Source organism: Myotis myotis, unplaced genomic scaffold, assembly GCF_014108235.1.
Source record: "Myotis myotis isolate mMyoMyo1 unplaced genomic scaffold, mMyoMyo1.p scaffold_m19_p_11, whole genome shotgun sequence".
Lineage (NCBI taxonomy): Eukaryota > Metazoa > Chordata > Mammalia > Chiroptera > Vespertilionidae > Myotis > Myotis myotis.
The window spans coordinates 40,316,876-40,343,675 of record NW_023416315.1 but is presented as its reverse complement, the minus strand read 5'-3'; the positions used below and the strand labels follow the sequence as shown (position 1 = coordinate 40,343,675).

At 38.6% G+C, this 26,800-nt stretch overlaps 1 protein-coding gene across 3 annotated transcripts; it reads left to right on the top strand.

The window, feature by feature from the left end:
- On the top strand, positions 1–26,658 carry STEAP2 (STEAP2 metalloreductase). Of its 3 annotated transcripts, XM_036328262.1 has the most exons (7): positions 227–338; positions 10,762–10,884; positions 11,125–11,649; positions 14,120–14,647; positions 16,628–16,792; positions 18,783–18,930; positions 24,440–26,658. In XM_036328262.1, exons 3-7 carry the CDS (start codon positions 11,158–11,160, stop codon positions 24,631–24,633), a joined length of 1,527 nt encoding a protein of 508 aa, XP_036184155.1. In that variant the 5' UTR covers positions 227–338; positions 10,762–10,884; positions 11,125–11,157; the 3' UTR covers positions 24,634–26,658. The 3 variants fall into 3 exon arrangements, with proteins under 3 accessions (XP_036184157.1, XP_036184155.1, XP_036184156.1); XM_036328264.1 differs by lacking the exon at positions 10,762–10,884 and having other exon boundaries at positions 1–338; XM_036328263.1 differs by lacking the exon at positions 24,440–26,658 and having other exon boundaries at positions 18,783–23,783.
- Positions 26,659–26,800: the final 142 nt, after the last annotated feature.

Below are 26,800 nucleotides of genomic sequence, written 5' to 3'. Positions count from 1 at the left end.
GTCGCCTCCCCGAGCCGCACCGCTCCCCCTCCCCGCCCGCCGGCCCTCCAGTCCGCGCTCCAGGGGCCGATCGCGCTCCGCACCGTCTCCGAGCGCAGCCCCCGGCGGTGCGTCACAGCCGGGCCGGCCTCCGCCGCCCCCTCCCTCCGCCTCCTCTCCGGCCCCACGCGATCCACCGGGAGAGGCGGGGAGCCGGGAGCGCGACCGCCGCGCAGCCACTCTGCAGCCGCCCGTCCGCGGCGCAGTCCCTAGGCCCCGAGCCCGGCCCCCGGCGAGTCGGCGCCGCCGCGGGAGACCCGCAGGCTGGCCTCGGCGCGGAGGGCGCGGAGGGCGCGGAGGTGAGCGGGGCGGGAGGGCGCGAGGCGAGGTAGCGGCGCGGAGTTGCGGGTCGGGATGCAGTCGGTGCCACGCGCTGGGTCCTTCCTGCCCGGATCCCGCGCCCGCTGCGGGGGTGCGTCCTGAGCGGCGGCGTTCCCGATCGCGCACCTGGAGGTGGGGAGTGGGAAGGCTCCGGAGGGGGTGTCTGTCCACCGATCCCACCCCCTACTCCTCTCCTCTGGGTCTTCCCTCGCTCCCAGATACACCGGAGGTTGGGCCCAGGAGAAAGGAGGCCAGGATCGAGACAGCGTCCCAGGTAGGCTGTGCCCCTCAGAGTAGGGACTGGCCGGCTACCTTAGCCTCCCGGGTAGCCTGGCTACCTACCACTTGGGGGGTTGATGCGACGCATTTCATGGAAAATCATACATCGCTGCTTTGCCAACAAGGAAGTGTTTCTAGTATTCATTTTGTTTATTAGCCAATCGTGTGACCCTGGTGTGTTCAGGCCATTGTATGTTTAGAAAGTAATTGGCTTCGTCTTTAAGTGTCTGCCCCCAATGATGTTTGAGCCGGTGTTCAGCCTCAGCCAAAACTTGTTGAAAATTATGCCCTAAAAATCTGGCTCTTAAAATAGGGCAGAGAGATCAAGAGAATCTTTGTCAGGAGATTTCCATTACCCCCACCCTTTAGGGAAGAATTGGTGTCAGTTTTTACTCCTCAGGCAGTTCATTTTTTTTTTTTTTTTAGATAGAAACACTTATCACAGGCCATGGCTAATTATCATTCGTCATTATGGGCGAAACAGGGAGAAATGGAACACACGTCTGACCTTTCCCCCACCTTCATGTCTTGATTAGACTATGGTCCTGTTAGCAGCCCCACTCCTGGGAACCCTTTTAGTTCTCTCCAAACCATTTAGGCCATTCTCCCACCCACCTCCCCCTCACCCCTACTTTTTCCACTTTATTATTTCTTTGCTATGTTAATCTCCATTTATTTTTTCTTTCTCTAAAGTGTGTATATTTTTTACCCTGCACCTCTCCCTCTGTTGTTTCAAAAATTAAAAGCTGTTTACAGAAGAAAAATACCCATTCTAGATAGTTTTCAGAGTATTTAGAAACAGTTTGCTGTTTCTTTCTCTTAGCTTATCAGTTTTTGGGGGGTTGAGGGGAGAGACAATATCAATAATGATACATTGAGCTAATTATGCAAAAAAGGAAATGAAAAGCTGTATCAAAGTCACTTTTTATGCAGTGATGACATGGAAAATGTATTTGTAGTGAGTGAACATAATTACCTTTAATACTGAAAAGGTAGCACAGATGAAGGCAAACAAATGTGTAAAGGAAGGATCATAAATGAGTTAGAAAGGTGAGGAAGAAGGCAAACCGGAAGTTTAAAAGACTAGGCCTTCAAGATATCAGGAGATACATTTATTCTGTGCTCAGCCAGTAACCATGACATTCACATAACCATGATATTGACATATTAATTACCTGCTTTGGGCCTCCATCAGTGAAAAGAGGGCTCTTACCTAGAGACCTATTACATACCTTTTGGTCCGGACGTTTTCTGATGCATTCAGCAGCAACGAATATTGGATTCTTATTTACTATGTGCCAGGCATTGTGGAGGTAGTGATGGACAAGATAAACCTGGTTCTGCCCACAGGGAGCTTTTTGTCTGGTGAGAGAAATAATAGTGAATAAAGAAACAATGGCATAAAGTAATTATAAAGGAAACATAACAAGAGCTGAAAGGAAAACAAAGCAAAACTGTAGTGACTCATTCTGTTCAAGAGACATAACAGCATGTGCAAAGTTCTCAACATGGGAACCAGAATGGTCTTTTCTACTTGTAGAAAAGGATGGTGTGTCTGGACCATCTATAATAATAAAAGCGTAATATGCTAATTAGACTGGACACCCTGTTGAAGCTGGGACTGCAAGGGAAGCCCGGGTCCCGGGTGCCAGAGGGAAGCCGGTGCCAGCAGCCGGGGAAGGAAGGCCTACTCTTGCACGAACTTCCTACTTCGGGCCTCTAGTAGGGAATAACAGTCATACAGGATGGGATTGAGAGGTGTGCAGGGGCTGTTGAGTTCATTTGGGGCCTTTTAGGTGGTGGTCAGGAAGGTAGCTGTAGTTCTCAGTACCACAGAAAACCATTGAATTTTGAGGGAAAGACATTGTCTTATTTACTTTTTAAGATGACCTTAGCTGCTCTGTGGAGAATGATTTGGGAAGAGGCAAAGGAGAACAAAGAGAGAGACCTTACTAGAAAGTGTTTGTAGAGTTTAGATGAGAAATGCTAGAGACTGAATTAAACTGGTGTCAGTGGAGAGGGATTTAAGAAATATTTTGGAGAACAGGAGTTAATGTGGATTGTATGCCAAGGATGAGGGAAAGCCAGGACTCAAGAATGACTCCCAGATTTTTGACTTATGCAACTTGTAGGTTATGGTACCATTTATTGAAATGAGAAAGTCTGGATGATTTTATTTTATTTATTTTTAATTTAAATTCTTTATTGTTGAAAGTATTGCATATGTCTCCTTCCCCTCCCCCCCAGCTTCTCCCACCCCACAGCACATGCCCTCACCCCCCTACTGTCTGTGTCCATTGGTTATGCTTATATGCATGCTAGATGATTTTAAATATATGTTTTTAAAAAGAGACTTGGAAACAAAATTTAATGTTGGAAAGGACTGCAGGAGTCAAGTACAACCTCTTTGTTTTCCTTTTTTAAAAGTATCTTTTTAAAATATATTTTTATTGATTTCAGAGAGAGGAAGGGAGAGGGAGAGAGAGACACATCAAGGATGAGAGAGAATCATGACTGGCTGCCTTCTGCACGCCCCTATTGCAGGTCAAGCCTGCAACCCTGACATGTGCCCTGACCAGGAATCATACCACCAGGAATCAAACTTTGACCTCCTGGTTCGTGGGCAGACACTCAACCACTGAGCTACACTGCCGAGGCTTTTGTTTTCTATTTTACAAAGGAAACAGACTCAGAAAACAAGTTGATTTCAGAAGCCTAGGCCTGTTCTTTCTTCTCGACATCACATAAACAAGTCTTCCATAATGACCATAGTAGTCTTCTCAATCATTTATTCTATATTTCCTATGAAAAGCATGAAATGAAAAGATAGCGAGACTAGTCAGAGTGTGGCCCATGGACCACAGCATCACCTGGTGAGGCCCACAGGCATCACCTGGGAGCTTGGGAGAAATACAGAACCTTGAGCCTCATTCCAGAATTGGAGAATCAGAATGCATTTTAACAAGATTCCCAGGTGATCATATTCACATTGAAATTTGGTAGGCGCTCTTCTAGAACCAGTCAATCCGCTTGGAAACTCTCGTCTGCTCAGGTCAGCAGAACCTAGGGTGTCTGGAGAACTACGAGGAGCCCTTGTCAGACAGAAGGAAGAGATACCTCACTCAAACATTCTGAATTCTGCATGTTATGCAAAAAAAAAACCAGGAACAAAGTATGCTGTGTGGTGGGGTGACACATTTTAAGGAAAGTGAAGAGAAAATTACAAAATAGTGAGTGGATCTACTGATGCTGTTACTGCCTGAGTGGAAAAAGGGGAAAAGCTGCATGTAAATTCTCCAGCTTCCACCATTCAGAGGCAACAGTTGTTCTCTCACTAGTGTTATTTTTCATGATTACAAACGTGGACCCTGAGGAAGAAAATACCTACTAAAAAAGGCTCCCAGTGGCTGACTGGGCCCAAATTTTAAAAACATACAACGAGTAAAAACAAAACAGAGCCTCGCAGCCATTTATACACAGGAGCCTCTCATGCAAACTGCGCTTCAGGGGAAAGCCTGCACTGAACTGCCTGTCTGCACTGTGTTTCTGCCATCCGAGCCAGGCCTTATCAAGCAGTTCCTGGAATCCTCTTCCAACCAATAGGACTGAGGCTTTCCCTCATGCAATCAGAGCTGCACCGCTGTATCCCCATCTGTCTCTTCACTGACCAATCAGAACGGCCCCATTCTGACCAATCAGCACAATGCCTTTTGGGCCAGTCAAACTGAGGATTTGGAGTCCTCATTTGCATGAGTCGAAGGGGACCCAGGGCAGAGACTTGTGTCTCTGTAAGTCAGCTCCCCTCTGGTTATGAGAATGCCCTTTCCCTTCACAGGGAAGACTGTTTTCTGGCTGGAGCAGAGCAGTGCAGGCCAGTGCAGACTGGCCCAGAGTGGAGCAGACCGGCAAAGAGCAAAGCAGACCGGTGTGGAGCATAGCTGGCCAGCCAGGAACAGAGCAGAGGAGGTCTAGCCAGAGAGGGTCCTGGCCGTGGGGGCCACCTCACACACAGCCTTGCTGTATCACAGTGAGCTGTTTTGCACTGAATAAAGTTTCCTTCTTCACTGAACCCCAAATTGGGGATTCCTGTTGGCATTGAATTGGCGCCAAGGAGGACTGGTTGACACAAACAATAATGTAAAGATGAGCGTAATTGAGGATCAAAAAGCCACATAAGTTATCTCCAAATACCAAAACAAGTATTAGGTTGAATCCTGAAACTTTTAGTAGAGGTGTTTTCAGTCTTGGCTGATGACCTCTAAAACAAAAGCTTGATGCCCAGGCTGAATTTCAGACCAAGGAAATAAAAATCTGAGCAGATGGGTGGTGGTGACTAGATATCACGATGTTACAAAGGTCCTTGGCCCCTCGATCGTGCCCCTAAAATTGAGAACCCCTGCTTCCGTAGGTCCTTCCTCCTTGAGGGAAGAGGCAGCTCTGAGAGTGCAGTTCTGCCTGTAAGCTTCCCCTCACGGTGGGACCCTCTGTTTCTCTCCTTGCACCAAGCAGAGTCAGCACAACTCAGGTCACACTCTGCGGTGTGTATGACAGCCCCTGGGGTTTTCAGAACATTAAGGGAGGCAGGATTTTTTAAAAGAGGCACGAACTGTGGGTCAATTTTGTTAAAATGTGAGTAAACACAGTGACTGCTGATGAAATGTTCTAAAATTGGATTGTGGTGATGGTTGCATAACTGGAAATTTACTGGAAATTACTAATGTATACACGTAAAGTGGGTAAATTTTATGCTGTGTAAATTACACCTCAATAATGCTTTTTTTTTTTCAGTTGCTGTGTATGCTTCCACATTCTTGATTTCATCATATAATTAGATAGGAAGCCAGTGCCTGTTTTGTGTAATTGCAGTGTCAGTACCTAGCCTGATGCCTCAGTGGATAGGGCCAATGATGATGTTGGGTTGGTGAATGGTTGGGGATGGATGGATGGATGGATGGATGGACGGACAGATATCATTATGATCATGGGTTGTTTCCTCATTGCTAAATAGATGTCAATCACCAGATAGCCCTAAAGCTTATAGCACTCAGTGGACATTAGTGCTATTTGTAATCTGTTTTGTGTTATGGCATTGAAATTAGGGAAATGAGTTTGTGTAGGCCTTCATAGAAGATTATTTTTTTACAAGTGATTTACTGCAACAGAGAAAAAGTTGTATTTGTTAGCTAATAAACATATGCATCCTTATCTCAATACCATCTGCAACAAGGTTATTACTTCTTTATTTTATAACTGACAGTTTGTAGTTTCCTTCTTTCACCCCTTCACCTATTTTGCCCGTCCTCCCACCCCTCATCCCTCTGACAACCACCAATTTGTTCTCTGAATGTATGAGTCTGTTTCTGTTTTGTTTTACTTATTTTTTTAGATTCCACATATAAGTGAAATCATAAGGTATTTCACTTAGCATAATACCTTCCAGGTCTGTCCATGGCAAGATTTTGTTCTTTTTCATGGCTGTTTCCATATCTTGGCTCTTGTGAATAATGTTGCAGTGAATACAGGGATGCACATTTCTTTTTTGAGCTAGTGTTTTTGTTTTCTTCAGGTAAATACTCAGAAGTATAATTGCTGAACCCTATGATAGTTTTGCCTTTCATTTTTTTAAAAACCTCTATATTGTTTTCATAGTGGCTGCACTAGTGTACTAGTACATTCCCATTAGCAGTGCACAAGGGTTCCTTGTTTATGTTTTTGATATTTAGTTGTTCCATATACTTTTTAATCACTATAGACCAGTGATAACTTTATATTTGGAAACCAGTGCTCTAACACTTTTAAGGTCACAGAAAGCCAAATTTAACTTAGGGTGCTTATAGTCTTAAGCTTACTAGTAAATGAACCTATAATACACTGTCATTAACGTGGCTTGAAGCAGCCCTGTGTAACTTATTTTTATTTTAAAAAAATTTTTTATTGATTGATTTTAGAGAGAGAGAGAGGAAGTGGGAGAGAGAGAAAGAGAAACATCGATTTGTTGTTCCCCTTTTGATGCACTCATTGGTTGCTTCTTGTATGTGCTCTAACCAGAGGTCGAACCTGAAACCTTGGGGTAGGTATCAAGACGATCCTCTAACCAACTGAGCTACCCAGTCAGGGTCAGTCCTGTGTAATTTAGAGATTATTTTGTAAGTATAATTTTATAAATATGAATGACTTGAAATAAGGGAACACCATGTGGTATTTCTATTCCCTGGTTTTCTAGAGCAAATATACTCTTATCGTACAAGCTAGTTCTTAATTGTATGATGATGTGAGGTTATTTTTTCTTTCTGCTTTTAATTCTTTGTACAGCTTGTGTTTTCCTAACTATAATGTAAATTCCTTGAGTATAAGCGCCATGTTTCTTATGTCATTAATCTCTCCTATGCAAAGAACACAGTGGCCTCCATAAATTCATGCTGGTCACACAGCAGGGTAGGTCTGTCTTGCCAGTTACAGTCCCATCATTTCTTGTCAATGGAAATGTACAATGTAAGGTTTTTAGTAATTTTTTTTTTTGGTAAATACAAGGTAAACCTCCTTCAGATATTGACATTATTCACTTTTTATAACCCCATTTTTTTTGCAGATGTCACAGTTTTAATTAACTTCAGCTCAGCAGTTAACCTAGTGATCCAAATGGTAGCTTAGCAAATTAGGAATTGATTGATGAGATTTGGCCCCAGGGTGTCAGCACTAGAATGAGTGGCTCTGAGGCCTGTGTATGGGTGAGTTCCACAGGACACCTTTCTTTTCTTTCTTCCCTCTAAAAAGCAGGCGTTCTGCAGAGTCCTCAGAAGACAGATGGGTTCTAGCTGAGTTTCCTCAAAAGTTACCCAGCAAACATTCATGTTTCGTTTTGTAGTATTAATAAATTTAATTCTTTGTTTGGTTTTGATTTTGGGGGGGATTATTTCAGCATTTTATCTGTTTTGTAGCTAGAATTCTTAAGCTTATAGCTCTGGATTTATCTAAAACTATCCTAAACTGAGATTCACATTGTAGCTATTTAAAGTTAGTATTGATTTTAGAGAGTATAGTTACAGATGACATTTGGAGATCTAAACAATTTAAAGATCTCCCCTAAAATGTTTACACTGCAGTTTTAGAATGAGCAGAGGTTGGAAGATTCTTATTTAAATCCTGGTTGGATCACTGCAAACTGCATTGAGTTAAGCAAATCATTAAAATTCTGAGTCTCTTTCCCCATCTTTAAGATGGGCATAATGTGTACTCCACAGGCATTTGAGAATTCAGTAAGATAATGTTATATATGAAAATCTTGTGCACTATTAAATAGCACACATATTTTAGTACTGTAAGCTTTCAACAATACACAAATAACTCATCTCTCAGATCCTTTACAAGTTGTTTTTTTTTTTTTCTCTTTCTCGTGGATACTTTTACATCCCTTAAAACTATAACGAAGAGTCTCATTTATCAGGCCAACTTTTATTTATAGTTACAGTCACACCATTAAAGGGTTCAGTTAGAACTTGCCATTAGAAATATAATGTGAATAAGGGTCAAACATGTTAGAACAGTTCCCTGTAAATATGTATAAAAATACATGTTATAATGGGAGGCCCATTAGCTCCTAATGAATTTTTATCCACATTCTGATTTACTGAAGGGGTTTGAATTTGCTTTATAAAATTAGCAGATAACTGATACTGTTTCGCTTTTGTTTTGTTTTTAGTTTGAAAAGACCTTGATCATCATGATAGATTTCAAGATTTTGCAATTCTTATATTTTGGGAGATGCAACAATCTCTACTCAGAAGAAGTTAGGACTAGGGTATGTGACACTTGGGTTCCGTGAGTAAGCTTAGTAACCCTTTTACCCTTAGACAATATATAGGACTAGGGGTAAGTTGGTCAATTCAACTTGAATTGTTGAATGAAATGATCATTCAGTCGATTTGCATATTAGGGTTTTATTATATAGGATGAGCACAACTCTTCCCCTTTTCCCTCATGCCCAAAGAAAAAGCCCTTTCTTAAATTCCTTACATTTGCCGAAATGACACATGCCTTAGCTGAATTGCACATGGATTCCAATCCTAGCTCCCTCACTTTCTCTCTTATGACCTTGAACAAATAAATTATCATTTGCTTGTCTCAGTATCTTCATCTTTAAAATGAAGATGGTAATATTAGCACCTGTCTCCTGTGGTGATTGTGGGAATTCAATCAGTTAATATATAAAGCACAACAAACCTGACAGAGAATATGCTATAATGAGTATCCTATCTAATGAAGAGGGAATATGCTAATTGACCCTCATGCCATCGCAAAGAGGGCGGCACCCACAGCCAATAAGGAGGGAATATGCTAATTGCCCTGCTCTCAAAGATGGCAGTGCCCATAGCCACAAGATGGCAGTACCCAGTTCCCTCAGCCCCACCAGGGTGGCAGGCGCTTGGCAAGGCCGGGCCCACCCCCCGGTGGGCCAGGTTGCTCCGCATGCCTGCCTCTGGAGTCCCCCAGTCCCCTTAGCCCCCCAGCTGCCCAGGGCTTGCCCGAGGTGTAGGCAAGCCCAGATGTTGGCTGCCCAGCCGCCCAAGGCCGCCCAAGGCTCAGATAACCAGGCCAGCAGTGGCAGCAGCAGAGGTGTGATTGGGGCATCGCCACCCGCCCCTGAGGGCTCCCGGACTGTGAGAAGGGGCAGGCTGGGCTGAGGGACCCCCTCTCCAGTGCATGAATTTTCATGCACTGGGCCTCTAGTTAGGTTATATTATTTTGTCTTTCTAAAGATTAATTTACTGGGGTTTTTTGTTGGTTTTTTTTGAGTCATTGTATGTGATCCATTTCTAGGGTAAAAAGTTGAATATTTTTAGCTCCAGTAATTTCAAATTTCATTTAGTACAAACCCCCAAAACATGTTTTTGAAACATTTCATCTTTCCTGTAAAACCCATTAAATTCTCTGAAGTGATCCACATCTGTTTTTAGCATAAAAGAAATCGTGCAATGAGGAGAGAGAGGAAGAATATTTTTCATTCATTCCCATTAGTGACAGTGATTTATGGCAATCTGATTGGTATTCTGGAGAAAGATATTTCGAACATTTCAGGTGTTAGTCACTTAAAAAAGAATTTGACAAATTTCCCCAGAAAGACTAATTGCATTGTAGTCTATCCCACCAATGAATAAAAGAAGAAAAGATTTCACAAGTATTGTGTAATTTACTGTAAGGCCATAAACACATTACTAATATTATTGAGAAGCTAACTTTCTCAATGATAAGTTAAAGGATATAGGGGGAATGATAGAAGCCAATGATATTTAATACTTTATTATACATATATATATATATATATATATATACATATATATTTAAATATATTTTATTGATTTTTTACAGAGAGGAAAGGAGATGGATAGAGAGTTAGAAACATCGATGAGAGAGAAACATCGATCAGCTGCCTCCTGCACACCCCTACTGGGGATGTGCCTGCAGCCAAGGTACATGCCCTTGACTGGAATCAAACCTGGGACCTTTCAGTCCGCAGGCCGACGCTCTATCCACTGAGCCAAACCAGTTAGGGCACTTTATTATATTTTTATGCCTGTTTTTCTTAAGATATTATGTAAGTGCCAAGGTTCATTAGTAGTTCATTCTTTAGTAGTTGATTTATCTTATTCTCATTTAATATGAGTCAGGTGTATAGGATAGTTTATAGACTCCATGCCAAATGACTCTTGAGAGTCTGGATTTAAAGATTTTTTAAAAAAAAATTTTATTGATTGATTTTAGAGAAAGAGAGAGGAATGGGGGGAGAGAGAGAGAGAGAGAGAGAGAGAGAGAGAAGCATCTGTTTGTTATCCCGCTTATGTATGTATTCATTGGTTGATTCTTGTATGTGCCCTGACCAGAGATGGAACCCGCAACCTTGGTATATCAGAAGGACGCTCTCACCAGCTGAGCTACCTGGTCAGAGCCGTTTGTTTTTCATGGTTTTTCTGTCTTCTGTTGTCCTGTGTGCTATAACGTCCTACCATAGTCCTTTCTACCACTAGCAGCTTTTCTGATCTGCTGCGAAACTGGGTAATCAGGTTAGAACTGTGTTTTTTAAAATGTTCTAGGTGAAGACATCCATCTCTTCCTTGTGTTCCCTAGTGCCTGTTGCTCAAAGAGGGGTCTGCAGACCAAGGGCAGCAGCTCGCTGGACTAGAAATGCAGAATCTTGGGCCGCACTCCAGAACTGCTGAATCAGAGTCAGCGTTTTAACAAGGTTCTCAGGTGATTCATGTGCACAGTAAAATTTGAGCAGCTCCACTTTAGCATGTCAGCTCTGTGACAGTTCATTTTTTCTATTCCGAGATCCTTTTTTAGCTTACAAGTTGTGTCTTACTGTGCTCTAAGTTATAGAGCTTGCAGAAATATTGTATGTCTACAAACGAGGACCATATTATAATGTCTAAAAGTGTATTCACGTTTGGTAAGAGGTAATTGATGAACATTTTATTTTCTCTCTCCTAGGATATCCCTGGGGATCTTGGAAGAGTCTGTGTCATGGAATCTATCTCGATGATGGGAAGCCCTAAGAGCCTTAGTGATACTTTTTTGCCTAATGGCATAAATAGTATCAAAGATGCAAGGAAGGTCACTGTAGGTGTAATTGGAAGTGGGGATTTTGCCAAATCCCTGACCATTCGACTTATTAGATGTGGCTATCATGTGGTCATAGGAAGTAGAAATCCTAAATTTGCTTCTGAATTTTTCCCTCATGTGGTAGATGTCACTCATCATGAAGATGTTCTAACAAAAACAAATATAATATTTGTTGCTATACACAGAGAACATTACACCTCCCTGTGGGACCTGAGACATCTGCTCGTGGGTAAAATCCTCATTGATGTGAGCAATAACATGAGGGTAAACCAATACCCAGAGTCCAATGCTGAATATTTGGCTTCCTTATTCCCGGATTCACTGGTTGTCAAAGGATTTAACGTTATCTCAGCCTGGGCACTTCAGTTAGGGCCAAAGGATGCCAGCCGGCAGGTGTGTATTTTTACATTTTATTCTTGTTTATCTAGTATTTTGTGGTTATGTAGTTAAACAAATAGCATACATTTAAAAACCAAATTCAGACCCCCTCCAATGATTATCATTTAGAAAACTATGTATGAGCACCCAAAAGTCCTGACCTTGTAGGAGCACACATCTTTTCTTGGACTTTTCTGTCATAACCAGCTAATCCAAGAAAAGGCAAGGTTGGCTGATGAAGAATGCAACACATTGAATTGATCTCTCCTTGCTTCCTCCAAAATAGAAATAAACAGCAAGCATGTCCTTTGTCTTTCACCCCTTCCCTCCCAACCATCTTTCCTTCCTCTTCCTTCTTCTCCCCTCTTCCTTGCTTGCAACTATTCTGTAGCTGTATTCCATCACTGTATGAAATATGACTTAATGTGACCCTCCAGAAGAATGCTTTGGGAGTACCTTTTTATTTTACATAGGTTATTCATAGAATTTATTAAAATACAGTAGCACAGCTTATTTTATTGTTAAGTGTAGGTTTTAATCCCTGTGGGCAAGATAGAAGCAGATTGGATTTCTTAGGTTCTCCTTGAGCGAGGGGTTGTGTCTAGTTCACCTTGAAAATCAAAGCAGATGGGGAACTCCCTCCATGCCTTTGTGGAATGAGAGCCTTTGTAAGTAAACATATGAATAGTGCGCCTTAAAGGTGTGATGCTGCATTATAATTAAGCGTGATGACAAAATACCTTCGTTATTTTTGTCCATAACGATAGTTGATTAGGAGTCTTAGAAAATAAATTCAAGTATTATATCACTGCATGCTGCATGTCATTTCACAATAGCCGTTCACTTTCGGGTCTTTAATTTGGAAGGCTGGTAAAAGAATATATATTTTCCAATTTTCCTAGAGGCTATTTCTGAATCCTTTTTTTTTTTTTTCCTTTTGCATATCCACCAAAGTTGAGCAATGGATACAGACTAAATTAGAGATAAGCCTGAAATTAATCCTTTGCCCATATTTGTGATCATTTTAATTCTTTAACAACAACAAAATTTGTGGAACAATGATTTAATTAAAAGGGAGCTACAGAAATAGTTTCATTTGTAGTTCATACTACTCGTGTCCTTGTTATGAATGTCTGATTTATACTTTTAGGTTTATTATAAAATTTCATAATTTATAGGATTTTCCTAACAAATAAAAGAGTTTACTTCATCATTGTCACAATTGTAATACATTAATTTAGAATGCTTTTCCTTATTTCTCAGTTATATAGGTATTGTCCCCCACTCCATTTTAGAAGTTCATGAGCATGTGTATAATAGTATAGACTTTGTCACTCGTCTGCCTAATATTAGGTAAAATTAACAATGCAAAGAGCTTTACATTGTCAGCATAATGTAAATAGGTTTAGCATGCCAGTGTTTCAGTGTGGTCTGTTCTCGAACCCTTATATAAACATCTTCAGGGATAAATATATTTAGGAATCTGTTTCCCCCAAACATTACTTAATAGCAGTATTTTTCTAGCCCTCGGTGAGATGACCTACCCATAAGTAATAGTGGCTCACTCTAGCAATGAATTTGGTGCTCAGCAAATATTTGTTGAATTCTCATCTTCAGTAGTATATCTAAGAGGTTGTGGTAGTCTAAAGCCCATCCCCAACCCCACCCATCTTATCATTAGTGTTCCTATAGGGTTAACACCTTAGTGTTAGAAAATGGCAGTTGATTTGCTTTTTAAATTAAGTAAGTCTTATTATACCATTCCCCACCTAGTATATTGTCATCATTTAAAGATGAAAGAATATCATATTCTGACTAATGAAATAATATACTTGAGATAACCCATGTTTTTTCCAGAGACACTTGTCAAATTGGTTTCTGAGCCAAAAGATAAATTTTATAAAACAGCATCATGACATAATTTAAAGGTGTTAGTTGCAAATTCAGTCCTGAGTGCACGCCCACCTTCTTTCTTGCTGAATTATCTGTAAAAGGCAGTGCTTGTAATCACCCTACTAGGCAGAATCACTATCCACTATCGTCCCCAAACTAAGTATTATCCAGGAAAGCCTGGCGAGCCAGCCCCAGCCTGTTCTCTGTGGGAGAGAGCGAGCTGGAGGGGGCGGGGCACAACCAGCAGCTCAAACTCCACCCACTGCAGGGGAGGCCTGAAGTCACCAGTGCCATTGAACCAGGTGATCCAGAACCTTTGTTCTTCCTGCCTTCCTTCCCCTGAGGTCATCCTGGTCCCAGGTTCTAGCCAGATTTGTCTGCATTTTCTTTTCATGTCATCTCACGGGACTTGGCCATTCTTAATGACACTATTGTAATCTATTAATAAATAAATTAATAAATGCCTTTATCTCCTTAACTTTTGCATCACTTGGTCATCACAGGTGATGCTCCATGGGCTAAGTGGAGCGTGGGATCATCCCCATTTTCATAAGCAGCAATAGTAATGACGTGTCTCTTGTTTTTGCTGCAGGTTTACATTTGCAGCAACAATATTCAAGCTCGACAACAGGTTGTGGAACTTGCCCGGCAGTTGAATTTTACCCCCGTGGACGTGGGATCATTATCATCAGCCAGGGAGATTGAAAATTTACCCCTGCAACTCTTTACTCTCTGGAGAGGGCCAGTCGTGGTAGCCATAAGCCTGGCCACATTTTTCTTTCTTTATTCCTTTGTCAGAGATGTGATACATCCCTATGCTAGAAACCAGCAGAGTGACTTTTACAAGATTCCTATTGAGATTGTGAATAAAACCTTGCCCATAGTTGCCATTACTTTGCTGTCCCTGGTGTACCTAGCAGGTCTCCTGGCAGCTGCTTATCAACTTTATTACGGCACCAAGTATAGGAGGTTTCCACCTTGGTTGGAGACCTGGTTGCAGTGTAGAAAACAGCTTGGATTACTAAGTTTTTTCTTCGCTTCGGTCCATGTGGCCTATAGCCTCTGCTTACCAATGAGAAGATCAGAGCGGTACTTGTTTCTCAACATGGCTTATCAGCAGGTATGGAGCATGTTTGTTATTTATGTGATGCTTAATATCATTTGTAAACAGTAAGATTAAAAACTGGGTACAACTTTGCATACCTTGGTATATTTAGGGCAGGAAAAGTACTGTTCTTTAAATAATGTTCCTGCGTAGAGTTTCATGGCTAATGCAAAATCATTGAGGGTGAAAGCTGCAACCATCCCTTTCTTTGCAGAATAAAATCAGAGAAATAAAGGATTAGGATTTTTTCCTTTTTTTAAAAAATTGATTATAGAGAGAAGAACTGTGTGTGTGTGTGTGTGTGAGAGAGAGAGAGAGAGAGAGACAGAGAGAGACAGAGAGACAGAGAGAGACAGAGAGAGAGAGAGAGAGAGAGAGAGAGAGAGAGAGAGAGAGAGAGAGAAACATTGACGTGAGCAGAAATGTAGATTGGTTGTTTCCTGCACATGCCCCAACCAGAATTGAACCCGTAACTTGGGTATGTGCCCTGACTGGGAATCAAACCTTTTGGTGTGTCCGACAAAGCTCCAACCAACTGAGCTACACAGGCCAGGGCTGTTCTTTCATTTTTAATGTTATTATTGCAATGATTGCTTTCAGTACTGAACAGTTCATTATTTTAATGTTTTGTAATTGGCTATGTTCCACAAAATGTTAAGGCAATTCTCAGTAAATGTATAAAATAAAATTAGAGCCAGTGAAAACATAAAACAGAATAGGAAGTCCATATCAGAAGACATATGCCTACAAGATTTTTGTTATCAAAAAGCAGGAGAGATACCAGTTCCTCAGGTGAAGCTTTTCTAGCACTCAGCTCAAGAAAATCTCCAGGAGAGCTTCACGGAGGGAGCCTAATGATGGGCTATTTCCCCAATCATTCCCACTCGGCGAATGTAAAATACAGTGTACCACGGGAGCTCTCTGATGTAGTGTTTCTCAGTGAAAGCCGAGGACACTGCACCAAAACAAATGTGTAAAAGCTTTTTCTTTTCATAAGGAGCCAAGGCATCATGGGCCATGTATGTAGCATCTAGTACTTACATGTGTTTCAACAATTTCAACCTAAAATAATTTGGAAAAAATTACTATCTGAATGTTTTTAAGTCATTCTTTCCCTAAAAATACTACTTCTCTTAACTGAATAGGGAGGTTTTGATATCAGCTCTCCTACCTTCCTCCTGCAAATCATTTGCTCGGATCTCACCCCCGCAGTGAGGCCTACATTGGACACCATTTTAAATTCTGCTACCTACTTCCAACTCAACCCTGGGACTCCCAATCCCTCTTACTCTGCTTGACTATATATGCATTATCAATATAGTTATTATATAGGAATGTGGCAAATGGACAGTTGGAAAAGTATATTAAATAATGAGGCAATTCAAGTGGATAAATATTTGCATTCAGTAAATGCAAATTTCCCAGATTCCTCAGGGAAATCTCAGCTTCAGTGGAAAAGAAGATAAGAAGAAAGAGATAAATCAACATATAAATATTCTTGATGTGAGAAAGGAACACAGAAAATAGTTTAGATATTCCTTTTCCAGGTTCTAAGTTGAACTAAGTCCAGAATGTACCCAAACAATTCAATCAAGTTTAAACCAACTTGTAAAAGTACCTCAAAACTAAGTCTAACCGCCAGTCCTTCTCTGTGTCACCTGGGACAGACCATGTGGCATTTCGTGGTCTTCGGATGCCAGAGTCCCTGTAACTGTGATGCATTACAAACATGAGACAGGTTTATCCACTCTTCTCGCACATATGCAAAGAAAGAGAGAATCCTAGTCCTTCTTTTGTTTAACTCTCCATTCTCTTTTTTCCCATGCCCGAAACAATACCATCCAGTAATAGGTTCTCTATAACAGTTTGTTAAAGTGAATTAATACAACTTAAATATGTCCATATGTGGTGGATTCTTATGCCCACAGTGAACTCTGTGCTGAATGAGTTAATGCTCTACCAAATAGGGGAAACTCATGTTTGCTCTCTTGATAGGTTCATGCAGACATTAAAAACTCTTGGAACGAGGAAGAAGTTTGGAGAATTGAAATGTATATCTCCTTTGGCATAATGAGCCTGGGCTTACTGTCCCTCCTGGCAGTCACCTCCATCCCTTCAGTGAGCAATGCTTTAAACTGGAGGGAATTCAGTTTTATTCAGGTATGTGAGGTTTTGTTTGGTGTGGGAATGGGCTGCATAAATTCAAATGTTAGTTGAATTTTAAATAATGCTCCTCATGAAAAGAGCCTTTGGGAGCTGTGTTTTTGCATGTAAGCTTGGTGGCCTCATATGGTTGGAGGCTAACTTAGGACCATCTGGTTTAGTAAGTGAAAGACCAGTATAGGGTTCTACAGCACTGATAGCATTGGCTTTGATAGCCTTGCCTGCTATGCTATGGATAAAGGTTATTTTAATAAGAAAAATAAAATGAAGGTGGGGATGTGTGAGCTTAGAGCAAGTTGAAGCCAACAGTCAATGTATTACTAGCCAAATGAAGAATTCTTTTATATTTTGAGTCATCCTGCTATGTCCAGAAAAATCTCATTAATTTGAAGTTAAGTGAGGATGTCAGTCTAATATTTAAAACAATATTTTAAAGCAGTGACAAACCAGATAACTAAGTTAATGGATTATGACAAGCAACCAGCCTTATGAACTTGTTAGTATATTTAGTATCTGTTATATACATATTTATGTAAGTGTCTACAAAGGGGGTTGTATTTGTATTTTTTTAAATCCTCACTTGAGGACATGCTTTTATTGATTTTAGAAGGAGAGAGAAGCATCAATATGAGAGAGAACCATTGATTGGTTGCCTCCCTCATGTGTCCCAACCAGGGATTGAACCCGCAACCTGGGTATGTGCCCTGACCGGGAATTGGACCTGCCATCTTTCTGTGTATGGGACAGTACTCCAACCAGCCAAGCCATGCAGCCAGGGCTACATTTGCATATTTAAAAACATATAACTCAAACATAGGCCCAATCAGTATTGGCTGTATCAAATGGTTTACAGCACTATAATGCCGATAAGTATCATTTGGTGATAAACTGAATTTGGGGGAGGAGGGTTCCTTATTTACTTGAGCTTTTTTGTTTTTAAATTATCTAAAAATCTCATTCAAATTAAGAGCATTTCCCTGGTCTTTTTTCTTCTTTTGAAGGAAAGAAAATATGAATACTTTGCAAAGTGCTAGTTTAATCACACTGGGAAAGAAAGAGAAGGCCCTCAGATAAAAGGTGCTAGATGGGTGCAAACTATCATTATAAATTTAGATGAGTAATTGCAGACAGTACAATTTTCTGCTAGAGTTTTGATCCTTTCCCAGTGAAGTTAGATGTTTCATCATTCTACAGATGCAATATTACATTTATGTAATAGGGTATGTCTCAAAGTAAATAATCAAACATCATAGTTTAGGGAACCAGGAATGCTGACCTTTTAGATTTTAACCTATAAACTGCTTAACTGCAGTGCTCTTAATAATTTCATTTAATAAGGTCAATAAAGCCACATGTTTGAAATGTTGTTTATATTACATGTTAATATATAAGGTTTTTCATAGTTACCTTCAGTTAGTATGTACATATGCATACATATATAAACACACTCGATTTTCCTAATATACACAACTGGCAGAAATGTGGATAACCTATATAAAAAAGTTTAGCAGTTTTTGTCAACACCCTGAAAGGAAAGCCAGATGCTTTGACTAGCAGTCCCACTATATCAGTTCTAAGGAAATAAACCAGAATATAGAAAAGGGCATAGAGTGACATTATTTATAGTTGAGGAAAGCTGGAAACAAAGTAAATAATAATCAACGAAAGGAATGGTTAAATAAATTATAGCACATCCATTCAATGGAATAGTATACAGCATTAAATGGTTCATTCTCAATGACATTAGGGGAAAGTTCTTCATATAATAAATGAAATAATTAGAATATTAAACTATGCAATATGGCTTTAATTGTGTCAAATAAAAAGTATGGATGTAAATATATATATGTGAAAGTGCTTACATTGTTTAATTTAGTAGAGAACAAAAAGTAGTTCAATAATAATTTAAGATAAAATAGGTTCACTTATGAATTTGAGTAATTTGTTTTTTATTCTTTGTTTCTTTTTCTTCCTCCTCCATCCGAAGTCTACTCTTGGCTATGTCGCTCTGCTCATAAGCACTTTCCATGTTTTAATTTATGGATGGAAACGAGCTTTTGAAGGAGAGTACTACAGGTTTTATACACCACCAAACTTTGTTCTCGCTCTTGTTTTGCCATCAATTGTAATTCTGGGTAAGAGCGTTTTACTTCTTCCATGTCTAAGCCAAAAGCTAAAGAGAATTAAAAAGGGCTGGGAAAAGAGCCAGTTTCCAGAAGAAGGTGTTGGAGGAGCAGTTCCTCATTTCTCACCAGAAAGGGTCACAGTCATGTGATGATAAATGGTGCTCGCTGATGCCATAAGACTTCCTACTCATGCCATTACTTGTATGACTTCCTGTGTGTTCAGTCGCCAGTGTGCTGTCAAATTGCTATGGGCTGAAACTTGTTCAATGTGATCTCAGCCAAATAGTGGTAGAATTTTCTTCAAATTCATGTTCACAAATGTCATTTTTTGTCAATATAGATTTTTGTAGTTAACTTATTGTTAAAATGTAGGTGTTTTTGTTGTTGTTTTGCACAACTGTGACATTACTATTATTTTAACAAACTGTATTCCACAGTCAGGCAAAAATATTTATAGTTAATAATATAGATTACAATATAATGTTAAAAACTCTTTGCAAACCAGCAGAATTTTAAGTTTTAATATAACTCAATAGATAAGTTTTTTTCTGAAGCTCAAGGTTTTAATTATTATCCAGTGTAAGAATTAGAAATGCATAATCATATATTTTTTTAAGAAAGGATGCATTACATTAGCATCTAGGTAAGAGTACATGATTATATTCCTATATTTCTCTCATAAGATAGGATTTGAAGAATGTCATTGCTTTTGTGAATTGATGTGATTATGTGAACAAACACAAAACTGAAAAGACAAATTGAACCTGAAATTATATTTAAAAATGCATTGGAGATATGAAAGATATACTGGTAATGTGTACACCATGAAAGATTTTCTCCCTTACTTTGTTACAAAGCAGATCCATTTGAATATGTTGTCAGGGAGAAGACAGTAATTGTTGGCCTCCAAAACTGATTTTGCTAATATAGTACCAATCCTGGAAATCGTATAATTGTTTCTAGTTAAAGGGAAAATATTAGTTATACACACAGGTAGTTGTTTGTCAACCGATCTATGTTGTTGCACCTTAGCCAGTCATCACACTCTATGGTGCAGGATTTTACGGAAGTTCATTGAGGGATTCTAACATGCCATGTACTGTTGTTCTAAGCACTTTACTTGTATTATCCCATTTAATACTTAAAACAGTCCTGTGACAGGGGTAGCTATCATTCTCATTCTACATACGAGAAAACTGAAGAAAAAAAGTTAAGTAATTTGCCCAAGGTCATGGAGTTAGTGGCAGAGCCAGCATTGAAGCCCCAGCAGTCATATTTCAGAGGCTGTGATTTTAACCACTAGGCTGAATGGCCCCTGCTCCATCTCTGTGCATTGCATTCATGATGCCAATCTGTCTGCTTCCTCTTTTGGATAAAGGCATTGACATTCTTGAGAGTGAGTTGTGGTTATCGAATTGTGATACAATCCACAGTTCTTACCTTGAGGGAGGATCTTGCCTGGGACGTGACCCAGGAGACCCATGGCAGTCCGTATGCCTCCCAATACCGTGAGGGACTCCAGCAGAGATAGGACCATGGCAATTTTAATAAATGGCTGAGGTCCTACAGAATCTTAAAAAGTCCCTGTAGGTTGGTCATTTCCTTTTCTCTTCTTGAGAAGTCCTCCTGCCTGCTCAACCATTCACTGGGGAGCAGTTTGCAAGCTTGAAGGATATTAGGGGACGTGGTCAATTATAAATCTACTCTGGAGATATATAATCATACAAATTATTCATAAAAATGTTCAGTGCTGACATTCCACATTAAAATGTCATTTTATTCAAACTTTGGTTAGAATGCCCTACATTTTTCCCCATATGCTCTCTCTTATTAAAATAAAAAATTGCAGACAAGATACAATTATATGCACTTCTCTGGAATTATAATATTTCTAAGCTTACCCTCTGAGGACTACTGAATCCAGCTGCCAAAAATAAAAGGGCATTTACTTAGTGGAGGCTGCCTTTCCCACCAATGGCTCTTTCCCTACTATGCATTATGCCAGTTTGGTAAATCACTCATGATTCTCTGATGTTCTCTTCTTGGTGAAGTTTAATGTCTTTTACTTTTTAATTGAGCTCTCCATTTTCTTTATTTTAATTATAGTATTCCCCTCTTGATAATTACTTACTTGTTAGTTCTTAGTAGGAATTCAATTGGGTGATAACTTTTAAAGGTAAACACTCATAAACTATTGTAGTGGACTAGTGAAATTAGCATATTTTCAATACTTTCTTGTTCCTTAAGTTTCACTGTCTTAAGACCATATGTTCACCATTTCATGTGAAATTACAATTAAATATTCTTAAAAGTTAGATGACTATGGAAGTATATTGTTGCACATATATATTGAGTAGCCAATGTATTATAAATAAAATGATCATGCTTAGAGATAAATGGGGACTTTGGAAATACGAAAAAACAGTTTATAAAAATATATATATATATTAGATGTAACTTGTTTCAAATGGTATCTCCTTTTCTCCTTTACAACGATAAAGTTAGTTTTGAAGTTTTAGAATAAAGGTAGTATATTATAACTCTAAATATTTCAAAGCCTTTCTAAAATGCAAAAATATTGACTTAGTTGTTTTATTCAGTTGACATTTAATTGCTTTATTTTACTATTTCCTACCTGATTATTTTCTTCATCACTTTTTTTCATAATCACTTTTATAAAAAATCATTACTCTGGCCTCAGAAGTAGGACTGAATTCTGTTCTTGCTAGATGTGAGAAAGTGGTGGGTACTTTAAAGTAATAGGAATTTGTTTTCTAATCTGTACTTCAAGAAGTGCCCCTGAGAAAAATTATAAGAATGTAGAAAACATATCCAGTCTTAAACTTACGCAAAAAATCAAGTAATTTTTTCCTAAAAAGAAAATAATCCTCAACTTATCATGCTACTTAGCTTTTTTTGTGCAGATGTCATATGTCTCTGCTATTAATAATTTTTAAGAACATGTTTAAATAAGAATATATTCATGCTAACATATATTTTTCAAAGCATTTATAGAAATTTAGATGAGATTGCCTATGTGTAGAGATTTTTATTTAAATTTTAAAATATTTTAAAGTATGAATAAATTATATTTATAGTATTTATCAGAGATGATTATTTTGTGCTATGTATGGGATTGGCTAATGAGCTCCAGTGTTAAACTACCTGATTATTTTCTAATAGATTGGCATAATCCTGACTTGATTAAGGAATTTTACTTTTGAAATTAATTTGATAATAGTAGCATAAGGTATACTCATTCATACAGATTATGAAAATTATTTGTGTAAAAGGGCTTAAAGAATAAATCATATCCATATTTTTGTATTGTTTATCTTCTGTGAAATATAAAACATTAATTCTTTTTCATTGCCTTTTGCCATTGAACTATTTCATAATACATTCTGTTGAGAGAGTTCCTCCGAAAGAGGTTTATTTGTGAATTTTAAGGTTTCTTAATGAGACATTTTAAATAAAGGGCCATAAATTATATTCATAAGTATTTCTTTAGGAATAATATAAACACTGAACCCGTGTCAGTCTATAAAATCTGTTTTGAAATAAGTAAACAGCCTAAAATGTTATTGAAATTATTTTGTAAACTCATGACTTAGAGCAGTGCCAATGTATTACAAATAATACACCTTGGTCCAGGGTTAAGATTTATATTTGTGATGTGTCATCTAGAAAAGGAGATGCTCCGCCTTCAATTGTTCATAAGTCACTTCATCAGTAAAACACATTCTGGTGTATATTCAGTTTATGTAACGGCTCTAAATGGAACTGTAATAATTTTAGTGGAAACACAATCTGTTCTTACCTTTGAACAGCGAATTTTACAGGAATGAAAAGTTCTTCAATGTTTTTAATGTGAAAAATTGTAAAGTGCTAATATTCAGAAATTCTGCCCATATGATACCAAAACAATGCTTAGTTCAGCCTAACACATATGCATACTGAGATTTTTGCTTTCCAAATCATTGGATTTTCATACATGCAGCCATTCAAAATTAGGGCAGACTATATGGATAGTCCCAGTGACTAGCCTGGCTAAGTTAAATTGCCAAAGCAGGGGCTTTTGTATGATTTCCATGATGCCAACTTCTAGGAAATATTCTCTTAACATTTTCTTTAAAGGTTTTACATAGTGTTTCAGATAGCCAACTGAACAGGGACTACAGTTACCCTGCTTCTTTAAAAGCTGCTGTCTATCCAGTTCCTCAACTGCCCTTGCAGTTGGTGGTCCCATGTGACTAAGTGCTGTCCAGAGAGATGTACGGGGAATGTATGAGTGACTTCCTGGAAGGGGCTTCCAGCATGTGTTCTTTATCTTATTCCTCCGTCTGGCTGCGGGAATTCTGGAAATAACAGGAGCCTCGACAAATCCAAGAGTACCAAGGCCACACCCTAAGGAAGGCACGTTGGAGACTAAAAAGATCTTGACTACTACATTACTTGGATTGCCTTTTCCAGTATTTAAGCCATTGTAAACTTGGGTTTCTTTATATGAAGTCAAAATCAACCCATTCCAGCCTTCAGTTTTTTGTCAGGATACCGTTCAACACTGTTTGAATAAACTAGAATGCAATAATTCTTACCTTTAAAAGTTTTTAAAGGAAAATGTGCAGTTCATGTTAGAATCGGTTTTCCATTGTTAATTAATTGTACTCATCTTCTTGTCTTGATCTTTGATTAAATATTTTGTATCCGCTTAGAAAATAGTCTTCTTTATAACTGTGTAATAGATATTTGCTAAAACTCTGTAATCACCAAATTATTGCTATCAAATTATATGCTGTTTTTATATCATTCTCATAGATCTGCCTTATAAACACCTAAATAAAAAGTACTATTTAATGTGTTTTAACTTCTTTTTTGAAATGTTGTACATAAATGAATTTTTCTATCTTACTGAATAATAATTCCAATATTTTATGGAGGATATCTAATACTTTTTCTTTTTAGAAGTATCCAAAAAATACACGTAATAGTTTTGGAATCCTGGGGATTCTATTTGTTTGTTTTTGCCAAAGTAATAATTTAGAAAACCATCTATTTAATGAGTTGGTATTCTCAAACATTTCTTTTCACTAGCATTTATTCTTTTTTTAATATGTTTTTATTGATTTCAGAGAGGAAGGGAGAAGGAGAGAGAGATAGAAACATCAATGATGAGAGAGAATCATTGATCAGCTGCCTTCTGCACACCCGTACTGCGGATAGAACCCCTAACCTGGGCATGTGCCCTGACTGTGAATCAAACTGTGACCTTCTGGTTCATGGGTTGACACTCAACCACATTGTCTGAGCCATTAAGGTTTTTGGTTTTTTTTTAAACCAGGACTCAACACAATATTCAAGCTATATTCTGTAATCGCCCAGATTGCAGGAACTCTGTTTTATTCACTACTATATTTCCAGTGAGTAGTACAGTATAGTCCTACAGATACAAAATATGATCATGAATATTGATTCATCTTTACAGAAAATTGTTATTTGTCACCCCACATCCATGTAGCCATGCCTGCAATCCTCCTGCCCACACCCCAACCCATCACTACCTCCACCTCTGACCTTGCCTCTTGGCCAGTGGCTTGGAGCTGCCCTCTTCACCACCACCATCACCACACACTGCCACACTGCTGTACTGAGGAGGAGAAATCAACGTTGGTGCCTGTGGACAGTGTCTGTAGAGACTCAGGCTTCCTCTGAAGCTGCCTGGTAATGCACGGGTGTTCATGTCCTGAGAGTAGAACTGCCAGTAAAATACAGGACACTTAGTTAAATTGGAATTTTAGAAAATCAACAAATAACTTTTAAATGTAATTCTGTTACTAATATTGCATGGGAATATTTATTATCTAATATGTATTTATTTATTTGCTAAATCTGCAACCCTACTTGAGGGGAGAACTTTGACCAAAGAGATGCAGCCCCAGAGGGAGCTGGTGGATAAATTCTTCCTTCCTTTCCCCCAGATGGGCTGTTGAGAAGTGCAATAATCCATAGGCCTCCAGGAAAATGTTCTAAAAGACCTAGGAATTAACTGCCCTTATAAAGCTTTGGCCAGCTCAATAACACCTATATTTGTACTTCCTTCTCCACTGCCTGCCTCACTTCCATCTTTTCCTAACTTTTGCTTCCCAGAAATAGTGCCCCCTAATAAAGTGGCAGCAGTTGAATAATGTTGTTTGTTTATAGCAAGCTCTAGGGAACCTAGGATAGCACAGTAGTTCTGGTAGTAGATTCTTCAGATGGAAAATAAAACAAGAAATACTGATTTTTTACAAAGCAGGCTCAAAGTTCAGATATGTTTGAGCCCTGGAAGGAAGTGCATCTCCTGGGGACAGATTCACATTGATCAAATGTACAGTGATAAATTGTTAAAATAGTAATTTATCACTCCTGGGAGAAATATCAGTGTCCTATAGGCAAGAATACCAGTATTGCCTTAAATAAGCATATTCTACTCTTGAATCTGTTCTTTCTATGAATTCCATTTATAACCCAAAGGATGCTGGAAGTAGTTATGGGCTGAATTGTATCCCCTTAAGATTCATACATTGAAGTCCTAACTCCCAGTACCTCAGAATGACTATACTTGGAGATAGGGCCTTTAAAGAGGTAATTAAGATAAAATGAGGTCATGTGAGTGGGCCCTAATCCAATATAACTGGCATCCTTATACGAAGAGCAGTTTAAGATGGAGGGAAGACCATGGAGGGATGACAAAGTCAAAATGGGGCCATCTGCAAGCAAGGAGAGAGGCTTCAGAAGGAAACCAATCTTGGACACCTTGAACTTCAACTACTAGCCTCCAGGCTGTGAGGAAATAAAATACCTGTTGCGTAAGCCAGCCAGTTTGTGGTATTTGTTCCGGCAGCCCTAGCAAACTAATACAGAGTCCAGGGAATCAGAACAAGTTATGTTATGGAACTTGAATAATTAATGTCATAGGAATAAAACTTGTCTGATTAATCCTGCTCCACAATAAAGACAGTTATGTCCTGGAGGTTCTCCACTATAACCTCCCACCAGGTAAACACAGTAAGTAGTTTTTAGTTCTAAAAGCTTGCGGACATTTTCATTTAACAGAAATATGTCTATATCATGGAACTGAAGCTTTGATCAGGTGAAAGCCACTCTATAAACTCATTTCATGTTTTAACACTTATTTAGCTTATTCACTAAACATTTAAAAATTATTCACAATTTAGATTATAACTACACTTTTTATTAGAATGGTTGATTTCAGGAGTGGTTGGTTTTTTTTTTTTTACTTTTGTTTTCTGCTCCATATACTTATTACTCCCAAATTTGCATTAATGATTCTGTTGGAAAGAGGTAATTAGTTTTGCTTCTTTTTCATGCTTTGTTTCTCTAACAATCAATCTGAACAAATTTTTAAAACACTAACGCAGATTACATTCAAGCTTTATATGTATTTCTGGTTACATAATTCCCCATCACTAAACTGACACTATACTCTATATGTGCTATAAAAATTGTTTAAAATAAATTACTTTGACTCAGAAAGAAATATTTGCTGAATATATAGAATATCTGGCATTAGTTTAGAGACTACCAAATTCATATGTAATCTAAAATACTTATTAGAAATGTTCCTAACTCAATGAATAATTACAATTTTAGTAGACATTGCTAATTAGACAATGTGCAAAGAAATATCAGGAAAAATCAGAAGGACAATATTTCTTAATATTACTTTTTTATGTTAAAAACATTTAACTGTTACTTTAAAAGTTAAAATTTGTAAGTCCACATATTAAAATTTCTAATTAATCTTTAAATCTACAGCTGCTTTATTTATTTATTTATTTTTTTTAAATATATTTTATTGATTTTTTACAGAGAGAAG

Bases quoted from the DNA above. Each gene is read 5' to 3' on its own strand.
- STEAP2 (XM_036328264.1), top strand. From the start codon at position 11,158: ATGGAATCTATCTCGATGATGGGAAGCCCTAAGAGCCTTAGTGATACT. The intron at 11,650-14,119 runs GTGTGTATTTTT...TTTTTGCTGCAG, and splicing joins CAAAGGATGCCAGCCGGCAG to GTTTACATTTGCAGCAACAA. The intron at 16,793-18,782 runs GTATGTGAGGTT...CTCCATCCGAAG, and splicing joins GGGAATTCAGTTTTATTCAG to TCTACTCTTGGCTATGTCGC.